The sequence below is a fragment of the Mus caroli genome, chromosome 14 (assembly GCF_900094665.2).
Source record: "Mus caroli chromosome 14, CAROLI_EIJ_v1.1, whole genome shotgun sequence".
NCBI classification, from domain to species: Eukaryota; Metazoa; Chordata; class Mammalia; order Rodentia; family Muridae; genus Mus; species Mus caroli.
The window spans coordinates 59,693,669-59,717,212 of NC_034583.1; the positions used below are offsets into that span (position 1 = coordinate 59,693,669).

The 23,544-nt window shown below is 38.4% G+C and overlaps 1 protein-coding gene across 1 annotated transcript; it reads right to left on the reverse strand.

Moving 5' to 3' along the window:
• Window positions 1-1,651: 1,651 nt before the first annotated feature.
• Window positions 1,652-20,469, reverse strand: Adamdec1 (ADAM like decysin 1). The gene is made up of 14 exons (XM_021182390.1): window positions 20,339-20,469; window positions 18,920-19,038; window positions 17,549-17,625; window positions 16,228-16,306; window positions 15,442-15,518; window positions 11,429-11,615; window positions 11,176-11,235; window positions 10,080-10,151; window positions 9,662-9,828; window positions 9,222-9,303; window positions 8,404-8,534; window positions 7,038-7,212; window positions 3,844-3,926; window positions 1,652-2,647 (listed from the first exon to the last, which is right to left on the reverse strand). The coding sequence occupies exons 1-14, from the start codon at window positions 20,424-20,426 to the stop codon at window positions 2,641-2,643; spliced, it is 1,404 nt and encodes a 467-aa protein (XP_021038049.1). The 5' UTR covers window positions 20,427-20,469; the 3' UTR covers window positions 1,652-2,640.
• Window positions 20,470-23,544: the final 3,075 nt, after the last annotated feature.

Below are 23,544 nucleotides of genomic sequence, written 5' to 3' on the forward strand. Positions count from 1 at the left end.
AAAAAAAAAAAAAAAAAACAAACAATTAAATGGAAATTTAAAAATCTATCCTTTGATTACTTGCTTGTAGGAAGCAGGCAGCTTTTGTTGTTTGTCTCTCACTGCCTTAGAGCAGCCAACCTTTTTCTTTGCACAGCAGGAGATCCTAGTGACTCTAAGCTGAGGTTCTCCCTGTGTTCCTTTGTTCAAATTTTCATGACCTGGAGCCATGCTCCATTGAGAAACCAGTTTTCCTCCCTATTATACTATATCAGTGTGTGTGTGTAATCTATCCAAGAATTCATAAATTAATAGTGGATTCTTGCCTTTCCGGTTATGCACATCCGTAGAGTGAAGTTTTTGCTACCCTGCATTAAGCTCTGGGAATGGGCCAAACTACCAGCCCCATCCACAGAGACTATTGGATCCATGGATGTAAAACAGACACACACAGACACACACACACACACATACACACATTGCTCAATTTCAACCTGCTTTATTTGCTCAATTGCTGGGCTTTTCTAAGCTTTCCTCAGCTAGTGTGCCATTCCCAATACTCTTAGCTCATTTCTCAACCTGCCCTAGCTTCAGTAGTTCCCTTACCTTTAGCCCCAGCTAAACACCCTCACCATCCACCTGGAGAAGTGGCTGGTGGTGGCTCCACCCGAGATCTCTCATGGCTGGTCACGTTTTTGTCCCTCTGAAGCATGGTGAAAATCCTTTCCTCTCCTTGCATCTCCTTCCTCATCTGAGGGGACCTGGAAGTCCTGTCTCTTTCCTTTCACCCAACAATTGCCCCCTGACATCTTTACTGATAGATCAAGAACGAATTGAGGAACAAGACCTTAGCATCAGACCCACCCTCTGTACTCAACAATGGCTCTCTGCACTATTTTATGACCCTAGTAATAACTACCTACCCTAAATAATTTCATAGAAGACATCACATTGTTGATTTGGTGACATGTCAATTCTGTGCTTTCTTTTTACCATTCAAATATCTATGTTCATTTTCTGATAAAATGGATGGGGAAAAGCCCATAAGGCCTCGACCCTACACAAAAATATAAGCAACTGAGTAAAGCTGGGGATGGGAGAGGTGGGCCAACCAGGAAAGAGCACATCCATTGCATGTGCAGTGCCAAACAGTCAACCCTGAAAACATACAAGTAACATAATATGGACTCAACAGATTATATATAGTAATGTATAAGCATAAAAATGTACATATGTGTGCAATAATAATTGATAAAAGAAAAGGAGACAGTTTTGAGGAAGAGTGGGGAAGGATATATTGGAAAGTTTGAAGGGAGGGAAGGGAAGGTAGAGATATTGTAATTAAAATATAATTTCAAAAATAAGCAACAACAACATCAAAGTGAGCCTTGTCATGATAAAATTTATTTAACAGGAAATTAAGTCCAGCAACTTTTTACGACTTAGATTTTAAAACCATTTGGGACTAAGTGTGGCCCTTTTGTGAAAATATCCTGTCTTGACTGTACCCTAATGTGTAGAATTGGTAAGGGCCTTGCTAATTTACCCCTTTCCTGCTGCCCACAGTTATTTAGGGTGTGACATCACTGAGGCAGATTAGTTTTAAGGTGAATATTAACCAGGATTTATATGTGTGTGTTTGAAAATATTTTAATGACCACACAAATTGTTATTTTTATTGATAGCATAGTTTATTACCAAAACCAATGAATGAAGCCTTACTTTTCCATTTCCACTAAGAAATAAGCAACACAGACTTCTCAAAAATAATTCTTATACATGATAGTGTGAGAAACTCTATTTGCTCAAATGAAAAATATTTGAATGTAACCAATATTCCCACGAGCCAGAAAATCCGGGAAGTTTACAGGATGTAAGACAAACTGGCTGCTGAGAAACAGGAAGGGGCTGGGACTCTGTTCTTTCTGCTAGCTCCCTCCCTCAGCAGGTGGCGTGCTTTGATTCCTAGGCCTCAGTAACAAAGAGATTTAGGGTTAAATTATTTGTCATTTTGCAGTTTGGGATTAACTCAACAATTCTGTGGAGTATGTTGAGAAGTTCTGCAAAGGTTCGTCTATTTTGTCCTCCAAAAAGTGAAACTAAAACCACACTTTCAGGCTCCTCACACTCACACTACAGATAAGACCTGAATGAACAGACAGCATCTCCTTAGCATGTCTATTGACCTGTTGACTGGACTGTTAGAAACACATAAAGTAGAAAGGAAAGAGAAAAGCAAAGATCTTCCTTCATTGTTCACCAGGATTTGGCTCCAAGATTATACAGATCCCCAAATCTCAGGACTAACGGTCTTTCTAGAACTGGAGTTTGTTTGCATACAACTACTAAAATTCTTCTAAGTATCTTGTCATCTCTAGACTACTTCTAAAACTTAATCTACAAAAATGCTATACAAATAGCTGTTATACTCTATTATTTATGGAGTACTGAGGAGAAAATGCCTACATATTCATGACAGGTACAAGTCGTATTTTGGGGTATTCTTCTTCTTCAGTGATTGAAGTCATGGGTTCACAGAGAACATGGCACACAGAGATAGGTCTGTCTGTATAGGTGCACAGGCTAGGCGGGCTTCCTGGCAGAGGCAGGGTCTGGACTTCTGTCCTGGCAAAGTAGCTTCTCTGTGAATTAGACACTGGATCATTCTCTAATTAAAGAAAATCAAAACACCAGAAGCAATGGTTATTATACTAATAAAACCTTATGGACTGACACAAATGGAAATTTCTAGACTTTAAACAACACATGCAGTCACACGAGGCAAGCACATCAGTGGTCCCACTGAACAAGAAGGAAGGGAACTCAGGAGCGTGTCTTAAATCACACAGTAGCTTTGCAGAATTAAGACTAGAATTGAAACGTCCAGAGTCCAAGCTCAGTGTTCTTCCAATGATGTTGAACTGCCCATTTCACACAGAAAAGTGGAGAGTTACCTATCATTCCAGCCCTCCAAGGAACTAAGATTTTTGTTCTGCTTTTTATTTTTTTATGCGCTCTGCTTCTGGTCTTGGCATGCTTTCCAAAATTTTCTGCAAAGTGGACTCACATCCTAGTTCAATGAAGTATTCACCGCTGCTTAGTAAATAGATACGGCGGACTCTTCCCTTTCCTCTGACCTTGCTCCTTTCCTGAGGAAGTGATTCTGAATGGTGTTGCAGTTAATTATTTTATTTTACTCTCCCTGCAGTTTTAATTCCAGGAAATTTCTGAGAAAAGGGCACAGAATACCTCGTTCCCATCACGTCTCCTGCATCCCAGCTTGGTGACATTGGCTATTATTATAGACTTTATATACAGAGACTATTTTACACTCAAACAAAAACCCTAATCCCAAATGCCAAGCCCCTAGCGCAAATCACACTGGTCTGTAAAACACGCCCAATACCTGGGCTGTATTCCACGGAGGCATTTTAAAGAGAATAAAACTGTCAAATTTTACATTGAGTTCTTAAACGCTATTGATTTTCTGACTACCTTGCAAATGATACCTATCATCACTAAGGAGCAATGAATCGTGCTCACCAATCAAGTCTTGTCAAAAATATACTTGAACTCTTTTCATATTAACTTGTTAACTATAGGGAATTATACCAATTTTAGCACAAGTTCCAGGAACTCTACTTTCATAAATAACAGAGTAATCCATTTTCTTATGTGAGTATGATCAACCATACAGCCTCAGTTTTGTGTCTAATGCATCCTTTCTTCATGACAAAATTAAGTCATTTGAAGAGTATAAGTGAACTTTGTTTTAGGTGTGTTGTTGAACCCAGTGGGGAATCTTTTCAAATCTCAAAGAAAACTGAGAAGACCTTTGGGGAACAGAGAGGAGATGGTGCTCACATGATGTGGTTGGATGCTTCGCTGCAGTCAGGTTGAGATTTCAGCCTACATGTCAGGGGCTCACAGCAAAGATTGGTACATTCCTTCAAAGAACAAACAAAACAATCCCTGTGTTTAGTACAAGACAACTGTTAAAGAAAAATTTACTGTTAAAATGTAATATTTATTAATTATTTGAGAATTTCATATAACTATATATATTTCTTGAGACAAGTTTGCTCCACATGACCCAGCCTGTCCTAGAACTTCTTATGTAATCTTAGCTAGCCTTAAACTCACAGATCTGCCTGCCTTTGCCTCCTTAGTATTGCCACCATTCCTGGCTTTCTTCTACTTCTAAAATCCTATATATAACTAAGTGTGGAGCCATCCACTATAGTATAATCTAATGTATGGAGGTAGCCAACTGCTTTCTAGCTGGACACAGGAGAAAACTCAGGTCTGGGCACTGGGAACCTAGCCAAGAATCCATGGCCAAGGAGGTTACAGGATCCAGGGTTAAAAGTAACTGTTATCCTGCTAACTAGACATAATCAGCTGCCCTCTAAATTCATATTTTTATTCCTATAGATTAGTGCAGCTCTAAGGCCTCATCAGAGAAGTTTCTTGTTTTAAAACTATTTACTCTCTTGTACCAATTTCAGTGACAATAACCAGGTAAAGTCAATAACAGGAAGAAACTCTGTGCTCAGTAAACACTGTCTTCAAAGACCAAGGAGTGGAGGTCACAAATTTTTTTCAAGTAAATTTTGCCTACAGGATATCACACTTTAATCTGTCAAAATTTTCAAGGATGAACTTTTTTTTAAAAACTATTTGATGATGTAAAAATAGAGAAAAAATAAAATTAAAATTTGTTTTTTAATACACCTGGCTAATAATGTTATTAAAATGTGTAATGATCACATTCACATACACACACACATGCACACATGTATGCATGTACACACCTACACGTGCACAGATGCATATGTACAACACAAAATGCACTGTGTCTTTTAAACTCTAACTTATCAATATAGTAACTACTTCATCTGTGTGAGTTTTCTTAGTCCAAAATGTAAGGATCCCTGATCATACAAATGAAAGAAATGCAGCCCATCAAATGAAGGGATTTAAAGGAGAAACAGGTCCTGATATTTCATTAAGTAGCAAAATTAGCAGATAATTTTGGCATCCAAATTTGAGGTATTAAAACATGATTTTGTACACATATACACTGTGGATAAATGAGAGAGCATTATCACTAATAAATGTAGACAACAAATAGCCAAAACCATGTCCAATGATATGAAAGATAGAGCAACAATTCTTTATAATGTATATTTTATGGAAAATTTAATAAAAACCAAGACACAGAAAAGATAAGAAGATATAATAACCAGAAAGTATAAACCATATTTTCATTGTGTGTGGGATATAATTCTCTACATGGAAAAACTGAAGTCAATGCTTAAAAATATTTGACAAATCAGTAAGATAATTGTTCATGATAACAGTAAAATGACAGGGTGGAAAAAATAATAATAAAATGACATCAAAGGTAATATCTATGAATTATAACCTACATCAGAAAGAAAAATCTTAGACATCACAAAAGAAAATATGAAAATACTTCAAAATAAGCAACCAAATTCTGACAAAACTACATTAAAAATCTGATACACAATTCAAACTTCTGAATAAATGCACCAAGATGACAAAAACCTAGGACTCTCTCTACATTGTCAGGCAGCTGTCAAAAATAATGGGTAAATCACAAGTTTCACCTGTGTCACCAGTTATGCACTCTGGTCTCTGAGCTGAATTCTTTGGGTTGTAAGAACCTTATTTTCTCAATTAAAGATAATGGCAATCTCAAATTTGTGGATTTGTTTTGCATAACAAATAAGATGTTGTCTCTGGAGTATTTTACAGATTGTCTCATTTAAATGTCTTCTAGTATGAATGCCTTTTTAGATCTTCAAAGCAACATAAGATCACAAAGTAGAATCCTCTAAAAGCCTCGTATGGGCCACACATGGTGGTATATGCCTGTAATTCCAGGACGCGTGAGGCTGAGACAGGAGGATGGTGCACTGGAGGCCATCCGAGACTAAAATGCAAAACTCTGTCTCAGAAAAAGGAAGAAATAAACAGGAAATTGTGGGCACCAGTCCGAGGCATTCAGCTGCTGCCTTGAAATTATATAAACATTAGTGAAATCAAAATCGTCATCATCCCAGAACAGTGGTTACCAACCTTGCTAATGCTGAGACCCTTTAATGTAGTTTCTCACGTTGTATTGACCCCTAACCATAAAATTATTTTTGTTGTTATTTCTTAACTGTAATTACCTACTGTTATGAATCATAATGTAGCTATTTATGATTTCCAATGGTCTTAGGTGACTCCTGTGAAAGGGTCAATCAACCCCAAAGGGATCCCAACCCACCACTTGAGAACCAGTATTTTAGATGGTCTGTGCTAGGAGCCTGTACTCTATAGGTTCATGCAATTTTTTTAATCTTTTTTTTTTCTTTTTGTATTATCAACCACCTATGTCACATGCTGATTTTGTGAAAAAAGAGGAAATTCCCATGAGAAGGCCGTCCATCTCGATATGTGACTGACTGTTCAACACATGACTGACTGTGGCCTGAAACATAGACAGGTCTGACTACAGTGCCTACAAGGAATGTGGCATGCAATGGGTAGTGGCACACTTGTTCACATGTGGCTTTGTACTATTAGCTCAGAAACAGATTCTACTGTTTCTTTTTTTAAGTGCATTTCATAGGATGGTTAACTAAAATCAAAATCAAGACACAAAACACCAATAAATCTATGTCACACTCTGATAATGATATCGTTTTTCTCCAGAACGAATTTCTAAAGGAGCACTACGAAAAAGGAAAGGGGGCTAGAGAGATGACTCAGCAGCTAAGAGCACATGTTGCATAATCTTGAGGATGAAGGCTCAGATCTCGGGACACGTTTGCCAGTTCAAAACCACTTGTATCTCCAGTGCCAAGGAATTTGATTCCTTCTCCTGATCTCCACATGTGCATATAAACACACACACACACACACACACACACACCATAAAAAAAATCCTTTTAAAAAATGAAAAATTAAAGTGTATAATTTTTACCCAAGGAGCTCTATTTTAATATCTTAATAAATACAACTTTAAACCTCGTATATTTTCATACCTCAGGAGAGCCACAGTCGCACTCTTCTCCCATGTCCAGGACTTGGTTCCCACATGTTGGTTTTATTATGTTTTTAGGGTCAGGTGCCAGCAGCAGACACCTTGCATTTCTAGATGAGAGAAACCCTTGAAAATGAGAGCGGCTGACGGTACTGAAATCCTTGGGGAATTTTGAACTGTAACAGAAAAAGTAGAATAGCATGATATACAGTATAGAAGCTTGTGGATGATAAACAGAAAAATCTAGTGTATCTCTCTGTGGGACTCAATTCAGTGGAAACCACAAATAAGCCAACATCCAGGACCTCTCTATGCTCCTATGGTAGCGGGTGAAGCATGTGTAGTATTCCCATTGGATGTTTTCTCCTAGCAATCCAGAAAAAAAGAGGAAAGAATTTAAACACATTGTAATTGTTCTAGTTTCATTTCTGTGATAAAACATCTTGACACAAAGCAATTTAGGAGAGAGAGAGAGAAAAAAAAAGAAAAAAGTCAGAACAGTTAGTCACATCACATCCAGTCAACAGCAAAGAGACAGATGCATGCATGCTCACTTGCTTGCTTTTGCTCAGCTCGGTTTCTCTACTTTTATATAGTTCAAGACCCTTATCCTAAGGACGAGTGCCACCCAAAGTCAGTTCCATATTCATCCCCAAGGCAATCCCCATAAGACCCACAATGCAGACAATACTTCACTGAGGTTCTTTCCCCAGATGATTCTAGATTGTGTGAGGTTAACAGTTAGAGCAACCATCACAATAGTTCAAGGCTATCCAAAGCAACAAGAGAGATTGGCGTTACCATTGTTACCATCTACTCATCCCACACCGAGGGATGAACAGTAAGATAAAGCAATCATGATCTAGTTAAAGGAAATAAATGGAGGTTTCCATAGTCCATGGGCAAACTTCTTACATGTGAGCACCTCAACAACAAAAATGCTATACCTACTTTTATATCCCCAATCTTGGTAAAGTAACTGGAATTATTAGATAATAAATAATTATGCTAAAATAGACCGTTCAGTTGGTGATGGGGATAAATACATGCTTATCTTGAGTGTCTTACAGTAAAACTATCATCTTAATAAGGCTGGTATTTTTTAAGGAAAATATGGAACCACTTTAAATTAAAACAACCCCGAGTTAAAATGATGTAGTCACCATAGTAAACTCTGTGGTTGGATATCTAGAAATCTTAACGCATGAGTCTTGAATTTGGCAAAATATATTCATGAAAAAGCTAGAGATTGAATTATTAGGATACCCATCATTTGGAAGATAATATTTCTCCCACATATGCATAGATCATTTAAACTATTTAGGAATGGTAACTTTTCTCTTTACTTTGGGATGATACCATCTTACCTCAGGTACTGATTCATCACACAGCTGCCAGAGGGACACTTGGTATAATATGGAACATCCTTCATACCAAGGGCGTGGCCCAACTCATGTGACATCAGTGCAACAAGAGCCACATTATTCTTTTTTTTAGCCTGGAAAAAAAATAGAAGCATCTGTTAGTTCTTATTTTATTCAGTTATTTCTCAGGTCTTCTCAAATCATAATGTCTAACACGAATAGCTTGAGAAAAGAAGAATAGTGTATCTGTAAGCTCATTTTTCTGACATTGCTTTTTGCCTGTTGGGCCTGGTATGACTGGCTCCTATGAAGCATTGGGTTTGTGCTCAAGCTCAGTCAATGACAAAGAAACTACTAGATGCTGAATTCTCAGTAAATCTGGCATAGACTGTTACATTCTCTATGGAAAGTGCTATTAGGTGCTATGGTATGAACTCACATCCACAAAATTGTAGTTGTGATTCTTATGCCATTAATAGCAATGGGCACATGATACCCAATATGCACATATTTTTCTTGTCCAATCTCTGAGCAGCTATACAAATGATTCATTTATAGTTATCTGAGGCCATAGAGGTAACCTGATTGCCCTTTCTACTCAACATGTGGTCCTTATTCTTTAATCCGAAGTGAAGTGTGAGGCCTTTGTCAGGCTAATATTCACAGTCCAAGGACTCTTCAGAGCAATGTTCAATAATGGTTTCATTTCTACTTTGATTTATCAATTTAACTGATGGTCATGGTGATTACTGTGGTGCAGTATATTATTCTCATCTTCATAAAGATGGAATCACAGGATGTCTTAACAGAAGTATACAAACCTCAATGACAGACACAGACGATGTAGTACAAAAGGAATTCCCAGCTGCCATTCCCACACGTCCATGGCGGAAGCTAGCTCCACTGTGTGAAAGGTAGAGAGAACCCATCACGATCTGACTCTGAAATCAGTAGCTTTGGGTAATAAAATCATACATCTCCTTTGATGTCACCTAGCCTTCTGTATGTTCATGGGGCCCCAGGGCAGCTTCTGTCATATTACAGCCTCACAATTACAGGTGGATATTCTGTATCCAAGTATCGTTTTATTGATCTTATAAGGACCTTCACGTACTTCAAGGCCTAATTGCTAAAGATAGGAACATCAGGATACTCACAACCTACTGGAGAGATATGACTGAGTAGAAATTCTTGTCAAGAAACCCTGGAGAAAACCATAGACTCTGCCTGTGTGCCCCCACCCTGGCAAGAAGGGATTCACCTGAGAAGCTGGGCATGGTTATGGATCCTTTTTCCCAGGTTAGAATAATGCCATCTCATGAAGTGTGTGAACGTGTCAGCAAGGTTGGGCTCCACCTTTATCTTGTCCTGGTCGGACCAGATCTCCATGCCCACCAAAGACACTTGAATATTTATGGTTTTATAAATCTGTGGAAAGAACATTTTTTTTTCATGAAAATACCCAGGATCACTTTCAGTGCACTTGTTGACCACAAGTGATAGATAAAGGGATGTGATACTATAAATTTACATATTGGAAACAGATATGATAGAAAAAGGCTTTGTTACTCTCTATGTTCTTGTCTTGATAGGCTCTTGATCTTAGCCCTTCAGAGTGGAAGGTACAGGTTAGCCCCAAGCACAGCTGTAGAGACCCACATCTATGACAAATGCCTTACCATATTGAGCAGATTCAGCACCTTGAACACAAAGCTTCTCATCTGAGTCACATTCCCATTATACAGCTTATACTGAAAATTACAAAATATAAACGGTCAATACTAAAAGAGAAAATCGAAGCGAGAAGGCTTACGGGTACAGGATTGAATAGAAAATTCACATGTTGGAACATAGTTAAAATCTACTCAGTCATTGACTACCTCATATCATATTCTATTTCAATGAGTTCTACTTAAAAATATATATATCTGAAGGGGATCTAAATGAAATCACCAAATAACCGAGAAAATAGAGCCCTGGTTGGCCATCTCCTGTCACCCAATGAAACTTTCCAAGGATTGGGTTGCATATTTACATAACAGCTATTAAATTGATATTTATATTTTATGATAAAACTGTAAAACAATCTAAAACTTCATTAATACACTTTTCTTTAATTTTTTTATGGTTGATTGCTTTCAGGTAGGTGATGGTTGATTTTTGTTGACTTGACACAATATAGAGTCACCTTAGAAGAATCATAATTGAAGAAGAGCCTTCATCAGATTGACCTTTTAAGCATCTCTGTGGAACATTTTATTGATTGATTATTGATATGGGAGGGTCCAGTCCACTGTGGCCTGCACCATCCCTAGGCAGCTGAACATGAGCTGTATAACAAATGTAGCTGAGCAAGCCAGGGAGTCAAGCCAACTGCAGTGCTCCTGCACGTCCTCGGCTGTGCTCCTGCATGGCCTCAGCTTACGTTCTTGCCTTAAGTCTCTGCCTTAGCTTCCCTCAACAATGTACTGTAACCTGCAAGCCATATAAACCCTTCCTTTCCCAAGTTTCTTTGGTCATGGTGTTTACCAGAGCAACAGAAAGCAAACTAGAGCAGAGCTAGATGGTATTAAGTATATTGCCATTATATATGTATTTGGTGATTGGTGGATAATAAATGGATGGCATGGGTGAATGCTGTTGTCAAACAAGCAACCAGAGCAGCCAGGGAATCTAGTTGAACAAAAACTAATTTTTAAGTAAAAAGGCTATGCCTTCTTTTACTTTTAAGTTATAAGTTGAACTAAGTAAGAGGTACCCATCTTTCATACTCACATAGGCATTATCCAGCACCAAAAAGAGACCAATGTACTTCTGTCCTTGAAGTAAGTCTTCCTGTTTTCCAAATAACAAGATAACCTCATTAGTACTCATCTCTACTCACAATGATTCAGGTGCTTACAGTTTTTCTTCCAAAATAAATAAAAGAAGTAATTTTATAGACCAGACATTTCAGAACACACGTATGTGTCTCAGATCCTTGCTTAGACAATCAAAATACATATTTTGAAAACAAAGCTGTACTTACATTTGGGCTTTTGAGTGACCTGGAAGTTCGAAGACGGCTTCGTTTCCTGACAACTTGCTTCTCAGCATCCTTGTCATGAACTGTGTCTGGTCCCTTCCAGCTGTATGGAAGAACAGCATGCTCTCCCTCATCTGTGCTTTGTAGAGGCTTTATTTGATATCTTTGATCACGATGTGTGAAGTACCCTCTGTGGGATATGAGTTTGTGAATTAGGAGAGCCTGACACGCCCATTCATACATCCCACTAAGAATGGAGTGATATTCTCCCTCCATCCCAGTTTCACACATAAGAGTTTTCAGTCAAAGACTCTGTTATTCAAGTTACATCCATTATTTCCTCAACACTGAAATGAAGGTCAACAATTAACAAATGGGAATCTCATGAAACTGAACATCTTCTGGACAGCAAATGAGATGATGCTCATAAACAGCAGCAACCTACAGACTGGGAAAAGACTTTTACCAACTCCACATCTAATAGAGGAGATAATATCCAAAATGTATAGAGAACTAAAAATATCATGTAAATAAAACAACAACAACAACAAACAGTTAAAAATAGGGTAGAAATCTAAACAGATACTTCTCAAAATGGGAAAATCAAATGGCTGAGAAAGATTCAAAGACACATTCAGTATCCTTAGCCATCAGGGAAATGGGAGTGGACTACTTTGAGATTTCATCTTACATTTTTCAGAATGGATAAGGACAATAAAACAAGCGAGAGCACACACTGGTGAGGAGAAAGAGGAACATTAATTCTTTGCTGGTGGAAGTGTAAACTTTACAGCCCCTTATGAAATCAGCATGATAGTTCCCCAGAAAAACAAGAACCTATCTTAATCTACACTTCATCTTACCACATAAACACTTGCTCAACTGTCTTCACTGCCAATCTATTCACAATAGTCAGAAACTGAAAACAACCTAGATGTCTTTCAACAGATGAATACATTAAAAATGTGCTACATTTACACAATAAAAATTGTTCAGCTGCTTTAAAATGACAGGCAAATTCATTCACAGGCAAACTAGATGGAACTAGAAAAAATATCATCCTGAGTAAGGTAACCCAAACTGAGAAATATATTTATTTGATTATATATGGATATTCACTGTTAAGACAATGGTAATCAAGCTACAATCTGTAGAACCACAGAGGTTAGGTACAGAACCTATACCAACAGGGGGCACAGATAGAACTCTCTAGGAAAGAGAAATAGAATAGATAGTTATGAGTATATAAGAGGGACTGAAACAGGATGTTCAGTGTTCAACTGGGAAGGGAAGAGAAGACAAGGGAAAGATAGCTAAAATTAAGAACCATTTGAGAGGTAGAGAGATAGTATGAAAACTTAATACAGTAATATATATATATGAATGAAGGGGATCTAAATGAAATCACCAAATAATTGGGAAAATAGAGCCCGGAGTGGCCATGTCCTGTCACCCAATGAAACTTTCCAATTTTAGGCTTTCCAAGCTTTCAGTTTGGGTTGCATCAAACTGAATTGTTGGACAAAAGTGTCTCATGGGAACCCCTAAATAATCCAGCCTGTTGTCATGGATATAGACTAATACCCACAAACTGACAGCAAGGCCCCATTACTGAAGACAACACCTACACCACAGATTGAACATGGAGAAGCTGAACTGGTGCCTACATAGAGCCTTTACCCCTAAAAACTATCATCTTTGATACATGAAATTATTCTACATGTTAACAAGAGAAATGTAAACATCAACCTAGTCATAAACCCTTAGATCTATGATGTGATTCTGTCTGCCAGATATGCTAAGGCAATGGGTAGCACAAATTTTGTGAGAGTAACCACCAATATCTGATTTGACTTAAGATATACTCCATGTGACACTGCTTAGGTGACCAAGAATCTGAAACTAGATAGGTCAGAGGCCTAGAATACAACCAAAAACTACTGTTTTAAGCAAACCAAAACCAAAACCAAAACACCCTCCCCAAGCACATGTAGCTATAAAATGACTTCTAAAGACATTCTGCTATACTCATATAATAATTGTCATCCTCAGTCATCATCAGGGAAGCATTCTCCTGCAACAGATGGGAACAAATACAGAGACCCACAGCCAGACAATATGCAAAGAGTGGGAGACCTTGGAATAATCATCCTTACACTGACTGTCTTGGTTGAATCCCCTCCCCTTGGGGCTCAAAGAACCTTAGGAAGAGGAGGAAGGGAGAATGGAAGAGTCCAAGTGAATGGAGGACACCAACCAATCAAGTTCTCTGAATCAACAGGAAATGTGCTCATATGAACACAGAGAGACTGGGGCATCTTGCACAGGGCCTGCACTGGTCTGCACCAGATGAGGTCCTAGAGCTGAAAGAAGTAGACATATGTCCCCTTCCCTAACCCAGAAATCATCTCCTTTATTAAGCACTTGGAAATGAAAATTTAGTTTTCTCCAAGGGAGTCTCACTAGGAAAACACTCTTAAAGGCAGGCTGCATGCCCAGCGGGAGATGGACAACAGAAATGAGCTCAATGGTGTCGTTCCAGGTTCCTTGTCTCATGGTGTTCTTTTAAGGTTTATTTTTTTTTTAAAGTTTGTCTTCTTTTTATCTTATTCTACTTTACTTCACTTATTTTTTCTTGCTTTTTACCTTACAGGCCTGTTGAATATATATTATGGCTTCCAGTTTAGTGTTTTTATGAGATTCTTGAAGTGTGCAGGTAAGTGGGTCCCTGTCTCTGTATCTGAATCTGTATTTATTGTATCTGTATCATCTGTATCTTTATCCGTATCTGATTCTGTTTCTTGTGTTTCTTCTTGGGCTCTTTTCCTTCTATTTGTTTGTTTTATTCTATTCTAATGTAATCACTTTCCTTTTGTCATGTTATATTATATTATCCATTAGAAGCCTATTTATTTCTAATGAGAAACAAAAAGCAGGTGGAACTGGATGGGAGGAGTGAGGGTGGGGAGCCATAATCAGGAATTATTTTTGAGAAAAAAGTCTATGTTCAACAAAAGTGAAAAAAGAAGAGAATAAAAATGAGCCGTATGTCATTTACCCAGAGTACTCTTAAGACATTAAAATGAAGCAATTTCAAAGACTTTGGAGTTAATACCATGCGTCTATTAGTCTAATAGTAACACCATGAGTCTATTAGTCCAATATTTTCCAACAGTTTGCTTATTCATTTATTACACATTTCTTGGCAGTTGCTATGACTAGAGTGGAGAATGGAATAAATGACTCGTCACCCAGAACCCTAGAGAGAACAAAAAAGGTTCATTAGAGCAGCCTGGCAACAAATTAGGACCAAGAGTATCTTAAAGACTCTCCGTCTCTTAAATTGTTTAGTTAAGAACTAGAAAGTCACTCCATATGTTGAAATATTTAAAGCCAATGTAAATCTATGTCCATGGAGGTATTTTTTATTAGATATTTTCTTCATTTACATTTCAAATGTTATCCCAAAAGTTCCCTATACCCTCCCCCCACCTTGCTCCCCAACCCACTCACTCCTGCTTCCTGGCCCTGGCATTCCCCTGTACTGGGGCATATAATCTTCACAAGACCAAGGGCCTGAGGTATTTTTATAACATGGGAAAAGTGAGGTCGTGCTAAATATGAACCATGCTAGAATAACAGTTACATATTTTATTTCACATTTTAATCACATGTTAGATAAAAAGTTATACCTGTGACATATTATTTAAGAAGATATGACATAATGGATTCCAGGGGTGAGGTAGATAAACTTGGTAATGGACACATGTCATTGAGGCCATTTACCCCAATTATGAAATGATTGGCAGACTTTCCACAGTCAGGATGTAGCTTTGACAGAGCTGGGGCTGAATTCTAGAACAACAGTTAATGAAGTGACTTACCATGATAATTTATTCTTCACTTTAATCCAGCAATTAATGATGAACAGAAACAACTCAAATAGTAAGAAGACAAAGGGAAACATGAGGAAGATTTGACAAATGTCCCTTAGCATTTACTTCTTCATTTCTCACCTCAACCCATCACAGGTACTGATCCTGGCCAGAGAGCCCCTTGCATTTTGGATGTGGCCTTCATAGTAGCAGGGTTTCTAGAGTAGAAAATACATTGCACTGTTGAAATGTAGACATTATAAATGCATGCATGTGTGTGTGTGCATGCATACACAGAGGCATGCCATTAATGAGAGTGTGTAGGTCACAATTGTGACAACTACCATCTTGGCTATATAGCTGAGCTCAAAGACTGATCAGGCTCTACCAATCCCCAGGAATGAAATGAAAAGGATATCAGAGGATTCCTAAACTGCTCTACAGCTGGCCCTGTGGCTGCTCCATCTGAGCTGTTGCCTAACATGTATTTGAATGAAGATAGGATCCAGAAGGTTAATATTAGTAAGAATCTATTCTTTTCAAGATTTATGATACGATTGGCAGACTTTCCAGAATCAGGCTTAAACTAGCTGGCTTAGCTTTCCATTTTACTTGTTATACTAGTATGTGTGTGTGTGTGTGTGTGTGTGTGTGTGTGCGCGTGTGTGTAAAGGTGCATTGTGTTAGTGAGTGTGTTTGAATATGTTAAAATGAAGGTTTTTCTGAGTCTGTATCAGTATGTGGGTGTGTCTAATTGAGTGTGTAGATACATGAACATTGTGTGTGTGTTATTGTTTGTCCACTCCTATATTTGACAAGTTTGCTGTGATTTCTAACCTGTTGTCTCACTGGCCATGTTAAAAGACATCCTCAGACCTACTTATTTTACAGGGAAATGGCAGATCCCAGGATGAATTCAGAGCGTACCACATGCTGAGCGTGTCTGGTGCTCTCTTCTCCTCTGGGTGAGTAAGATGTTTCAGTGTAGTCTGGACCCAGAAGATGCCTGTGCAGAGAAGAAAGATGCAAAATGCACTCACTCACAATACCAATAAGCACTGATTTATCTGACATCATCTTCTGTACTATAGGAATAATTGTGTGTACAGTGAGACCATGCTGACTCTTGACCATTGATAATTTTCCTTCATTAACACAGTGCATTTTTACACACACACACACACACACACACACACACACACACACACACACACACACACTGGTATACCAAGCTAAGCCAGCTAGTTGAAGCCTAATTCTGGAAGGCCTGCAATCATATTATAAATCCTGAGAAGAATGGCTTCTCACTAACATTAGAAGGCTGCTTGGACCGTCCTGCTAAAGTAAATCAAAGTGTGTAGCTAGCTACACCTTTAACCCCAAAGGGGGATATTCACACAATTGCTTTTCTCTTGGAGATTCTTCATCTGTAAATATGAATGAGTTGGGCCCTGACAAGATTCTATGGAGCAAGGACATGGTCTTTGGAGGGTGCTGTGTCACAGCTGTGAATAACTGTGAGGACCAGTAAAAAATGCTTATTGACTGTTAAAAACTTGTGACACCCTTTCACTCTTACCATAGAATCTATTGCTAAGATGTGTACCTTAATTTAGGCTTAGGGATAAATTCTTGTGTACCTGTGTGTGGTTGGGAGAGGGTAGGTCTGTATGTGTATGTTTGTATGCAATTCCAAATGTTCCAGCACACACATGGAGATCAGAGGACAAACTCATGAGTCTCATCTTACATGGGACAGGGTTTTATGTTTGTCTCCTGTCTCACTGTATAAGACAGGCCAGCTTCTGGAGGTTCTTCTGTTTTTGCCTCTTATCTTGGCGTAGGAGTCCTTGTGGGTCTGGTTATGGGAGATTGTCTTGGGTATCTTAATTGATATGGAAAGACCAAGCCTGAAAGTGAACTGCATGACACCACTCATTCCTGGGTTTGGGATCTTGGAGTGCACGAGAACAGACAAAGTGATCTGAGGGGAAGCATGTTTGAATTTCTGGCTATTCTTTTGAATACTGATATGATATGACCAGTTGCTGCTAGTCCAGCCACTGTGACTTCCCTGCAGGGGTGAACTGCCATCTGGAATTGTAAGCTAAAGCAACCCCTCCCTCCCCTAACTTGCTTCTGTTGCTTTTATCAGAGTCACAGAAATGGAGCTACAGCCAGGGAGAAGTTCCCCAGTATTCTGCTGATACAACCAGTGGCTGGGCTTTCGGGAAGAAATTGTCCTTACTTGGTTCTCTTTAGGTGAAAAACGATTTCTTCTCCATTTAATATGATCTGATATTGAACTTCTGGTGCATATTTTTCCTGAAAATATTTAATGATATAGTTATAGCATGTAGTTCTCAGGCAACTTATAAATAATAACGATTATAATACACTGTGTACATTCTGCAACACAATAGCAGAAATACAGAAGGTAAAAGCATTTCGCTTGCATCTTATCTCTTTCTTATATCTAAAATAACTGTTATTGGCACATTCATATGGAATTCACAAAATATATTCACTTGAAAACCACACAGATTAATGAGGCTCTAATTTGTGACATAGAGACACGGTGTCTGCTTTAATGTGTAATATACTGTCCTGTGTACCATAAAAAATTACCAGCAGGATATAAGGTATCTATTTTGACTTTAAAATAAATAGAATATATATTTTAAAATGGTTTTTAAAATCTACTGAGAATCAAGTGATAAATATTGCAGAACAAGAGTCCATTGGCAACATGGTAGACTGCCTTTACATTGTAGAAAAGTGTTATCACTGGGGAAAGGAATGGGCGAGGAGAAGACAGGAATGAAAAAGGTTGAAAAGAAGCAATGTCTCCCTCAAGAACGATCTGCCTTGTTTGTGATCCTTTCTCCTCACACAGATTTGAGGAAACATCCGAACAGCTTTACCTTTATTATCTAGTGAGGCAACGAATTCTCTGATGTTAATTTATAACCAAATTCTGAGAAGTCCTGTGCTCTCTCCTCCATAGAGTTAAGACTGCTGCTTAGGCCACAGGACCAGGGGTGCTAGTGGAGGGGGGGCCCCTCTCACAGTGACTGACAGGCTCCCTTCTTAGAGCACTGCCTGTGATGTTCTAGCTAGCTAAGAGACTTCCAGGTGCCTGGATTCCCCACATAAGGAAATAAGTGTATGGTTTGAGATACATTAAAGGAATGTCAATGGCCAAGCATACTGTTCCCCAGCCTTGTTCCCTATTCCCTAGGAATCAAAAAGTCTGGCTGCTTTGAACACCCCAACTTCTTCAGAAATCTATTAGAGGAGACCCCCAAAGTTTCCTCTTGAGCCTGATGCCCTCTCAGAGGCCTGCCATACTCTCTTGTGGCTGGGTCACTAATTTTCTTTGGACACCTACCCATGCCGTTGTCTGTCTATTTGTTTGTCTGTGGGTTTAATGACCCTTCTAATCAGCTTCATAACCAACAACCCTTCAGTGTCTCCCTTGATCACTACATCCAAGAACTGTCACACTCAGAGCTGATAGCTGTACTCCAAGATGAAGCTGCTGGAGTTGATTGTGATCTTACACTACTCCCCAAAGCCCTTCGTTTTTGTCTTCAGATGACTGTGAAACATAACTTACCTCTTTGCCATATCTCTCTGTCTGGTTGTTCTCAAGCTCTCTTCTCTGTGAAATGGGTAGTTTTTTAGGACGGACTATTTCATGAGGCTTTAACTCCGGGGTTAACGTTGCATCTATTACTAGAGAAAGTCAGAAAACACTGATAAAGAAAGTTTTCATTTTGTTTTGTTTGGTTGATTGCTATGTTGTATGGACATGAATTAAGCATTCAGAACAAACTGGTTAGACTGATTCAACTTTAATGAACTTTCTTTACAGTTTTACCCTCAAAACAAAAACTGCATGAAACTCTGCAGTATCATTGTAGAAAACCAGAAACACATCTTTTATGCATTTTGGAGTTTTGCAGTGTTTTCACATGAGGTCAGTCTCACTGTTGAACGCTGTTTCCACAGCTCTAAGATAGATAGAGGGCATTCAGGGTGTGACTTAATTAAACTACCATGCAAATTACAACCATAACTGCCACTGCAGAGTGCACAAGGATGGCCTAAAGGGACCTGAAGGATTCCATCAGTATGTATGCACATATGATGCAATTAGTGCCAGTGTTACTCTACTTTACCATCCTTGGGGATCTTTACTAGTGATTAACAATATAAGAAACATAGAGACCTACAAGGGCTAGAGCCAACCCTAGATAGAAACCTTTAGAAAGTATCATTGAACGCACAGTGGTTGTTTTGAGCTTATGCAAACTCTTAGGTGTATTACTCAAGTGTTTCAGCAGGAGATTTACTCGTACATGTTTATGAATGGAGATGTGCAGGCTCCCAGCATTCTACTTCTTAGCCTGATTGTGATGCCACCTGTAGCAACATTGCCAGTGATGGCACCATCTGTGCAATTAGCTTATCCACGGTGCAGTAATGGAGCAAATAACAGTTGTCAAGTTGTTGGCTCATCTCTCAATAATCAGCTTAAAGCGGGAAGGACTGACCCTTTTGGGACTTTTCTTTTGACTATATTCTACTACTAAAAATCATTCCCAGGAAAAGATCCCAAAGGACCAGCTCACAAGCAGCCTTGATTAATGACTATAGTAACACAATTGTACTTACTAGTATAATGTAAATACAGCAATAATCAACATACATTTTATCTATTTTGAAAAAATCACATCATAATCAAACATGATTTTCAGTTAGTGAAGTATATGAAATTTGAAAAATATATAGAGTGGGATTTAGAATTCATGTTTCATGTGCGATCTAAAAATACCATCACATGTACATGTATGTGTGTGTGTGTATACTATTATGCATGTATGTAAGCATATAGTTCAGTAGAGAAAGACACAGAAAATATACTGTATTAACTGTAGTAACCTTTACATTGTGAATGAAAAAGGTAATGTTTTCCATGGGTACATTCTTCAAATAATCTGATTTTTTTTTTCTGTAAGATGTCTATACTTACCTTGGATTTGAATGATAAGCCACAGGACTGAAAGCAGGACCCAAGACATGCTGGCTTCTGTGGGTAGCCGCGAAGTCCCAGGCAGCATACAGCTATGGTCTCTCCAGTGGCCAGTTTTATCTCCTTCTAGTTCTCTTTAGAAGTTGAGAAGGAACATAAAGTCTCAAATTTTACTTTCACTTTAAGGGATGTTTCCTAATTGTGTTGCAGACTAGCCAATGAACTGCAGCACTGAAATCCTGAGACTGTTCCTCCCTTGAGACCAATGTTTACATCTGTGCATCTGTGGGGAGGCTCATTAAGGGCTCACAGCTGGGCAGTTCCTTATCTTGAGTTCCAACCTGATAGGAAGGTGAACTCAGGGGCCCATGCACTTACACGTACACATACACATGTATAAAATGTCATTGTTGTTCCCATATTCTATGAAATGGACACAAAATACAACTCATCTTTTTCTTTTATGTGCATAAGTATTTTGCAAGCATGTATTTCTGTGTATGATACACATATGCGGTACCTACTAAAACCACAAGAGGGAACTGGAATTACAGATGGTTGTGAGCTGCTATGTGGGTGCTGGGAATCATTGAACCTGGTCTCTCAGGAAGAGCAGCCAGCGCTCCTAAGAATGAGACATCTCCTCAACTCTAAGGGTGTCATTTTAAGAACATAACACCAAGCCGATTCTTACAAACTTGAATAATATAAACCTCTCTGTTTTTAAAATATGAAAGGAGATTCTGGTAATATCAACTACAAAGTTTCTTTTCAAGTTCATATGAGGTTATACAAACATGAAGTCATATGCACACACATACAGAACTGCAAAGAACCATACTATGTAAATGCAATGTTAGCTTCCACCCAACTACATGTATGTGAACCTATTTGAAGTATACAATGAACTTTGCTTCAGCCAAATAATGTGCCTTTCTGATGACTCAAACGTTGTATTTTCATTCCTTAGAAAGAAGCATAAAGAACAATAAATAATCATACAAGGGCCCAACAACAAAAACTAGCTCTGTGGACATCTGCCCAGTTCATTTGCCTTTCATACAGTGATATAAAAACACTAGTAAAAGAACACCAATCCCACTGCAGAAAGGTTTTAAGGCACTTGAAATTTTTCTATAGCATTATAATATAAAAAAAATCGTTGTGATATTGAATAATAAGATGATACTTTAAGGACCTTTGGACATTTCCTTGTACACATGTTACATGTAGCTCTGTGCATTGCTTTAATTCTTAGAATTAATGTTTTTTTGAGACAAGGTTTCTCTGTATAGCCCTGGCTGTCCTGGAACTCACTTTGTAGACCAGACTGACCTTGAACTCAGAAATTTGCCTGCCTCTGCCTCCCGAGTGCTGGGATTAAAGGCGTGTGCCACCATGCCTGGCATTAGAATTAATTTCTAAAGATGGCAATCCCTAGTTGAAAAGGACAAATCAGTTAGAAGCTAGGCGAACTAAACTTACTTTTGGAAGCCTTCCCCAGCTTGCAAAGCTCCTAACTGCTGACCAGACTTTGTGTCCTCATACTGAGATCTGTCTGCCCTTCATCTTCATCCTTCTCTTGAACTGATGCTGTGCAAGCCCATGTTTCTTTTTCTGGTCCAGATGATAGGCATCATACTTTTAGCCTTTTCCACTTGTCATTAAAATGGTGATAATAGGTAATAATTTGACTTTTAGCAAAAAATGCTAAAAAAGTTCCAGGAATGCCATAACACTTATCAATTTCCTATCTTGCATGCTATTTTCAAATGTTTTAGTATCAACGAACCTGAGAGAGCAGATAAGGGGGTACGTGGGAGGGGTTGGAAGAAGGGAAGGAGAAGGGGAAATGATGTAATTATATTTTAATTTCAAAAGTTAAAAAATAAAAATACAACAGTAATAAGGATACTTCTAAAGAGGAAAAAAAACGTTAAGTCTGGGAAATATTTAGTTCATAAAGACTCGCAGGCTGTTTGGTTGAAGAAGGGATACAAAGATCTGGAGTTGGTTCCACTGCTCATGCGTGAGTCTTGCATGGATTTTATAGCTGATAATTTCCTGTTCAGTAGATTGATAAGACCTGCAATCTGTCAACCCACAGGAGAAGCCCCTCTTGGCCTGGCCCTCAGGAGCACACACTGAAGCACATATCTTTGAAGGTAAAAGTTTGATAACATTCAGTGAGCAGATCTCCATGTAAAGATTTTGACAACACGTCGTAAGGACCATGCAGATGTTTACGAAGTAACTGAATATCAGTCTATAAATTAAAGCTGTGGTAATAACGATGAAGAAATTGTTTACTAAATGCATCTGGAGGGGAGATGAGAAGTGGCATGTGTGCAGACTTCTTGTCGGATATGATTCTCAAGAATCAACTAAACTTAGACCTTAACTTATGACCACAGAGTTAAGGAATTTTAAACAATATCTTGATTATAGAGAATTTGTTCCCATAATCCTTGCAACATTTTCAGATATTTCATAATAAACTTTTTGGGTGGCTTGAGGTTGCTGCCTAAATACTGTCTAACAAGAAATACATTCAGAATTTGTATATTCACAAAATTTACAATGATTCTCTTTTATATTTACAGACTTTTACATATTTTTTAAAATTCTTTTCATTATAACAGTAGCTATGGAGTGTAGTTGAAAGACCATAATTCTCAAGTCAGTAAGAATTCTTATTCATAATTCTTAAGTCAGTAAGGTGTGGAAAAGATACTTGGAATCACAACCAAAGGATAGCAAATATTCTATGATGAAGCTCACGCCAAGACTCCTTGAGAGTGCAGGAGTTAGCAGAGTGGGAAGTGATTTCCTTTCTCTGAAGCAACTACCCATGAATTTATTTGCTCTTGACTGGTGTTAGGATAAAGATGGACTCATTGCCTTGGTTGATACATCAGGACATTGGCGTTACCCAAGCTGAACTTATCCAAACCTCTGGGAATCCACAGGGAGGCAAGTTGTTTGGATAATGATCATAGCAAGCCACTGTACAGCTATATCTTAGCCGTTCCAAATACTAAGCATGAACATGCATGTGTATCTTAAGGGTGCCAACTTCCTTTCCTTTGGACATACAGTTAGAAGTGGGACAGGTACATAATACAGTAGACCTAATTTTAGGTTTGTAAGGAGCCTCCATAGTTTTCTAGCTCAGTGAAGAATGAGCATACAGTTGTTCATAAAGA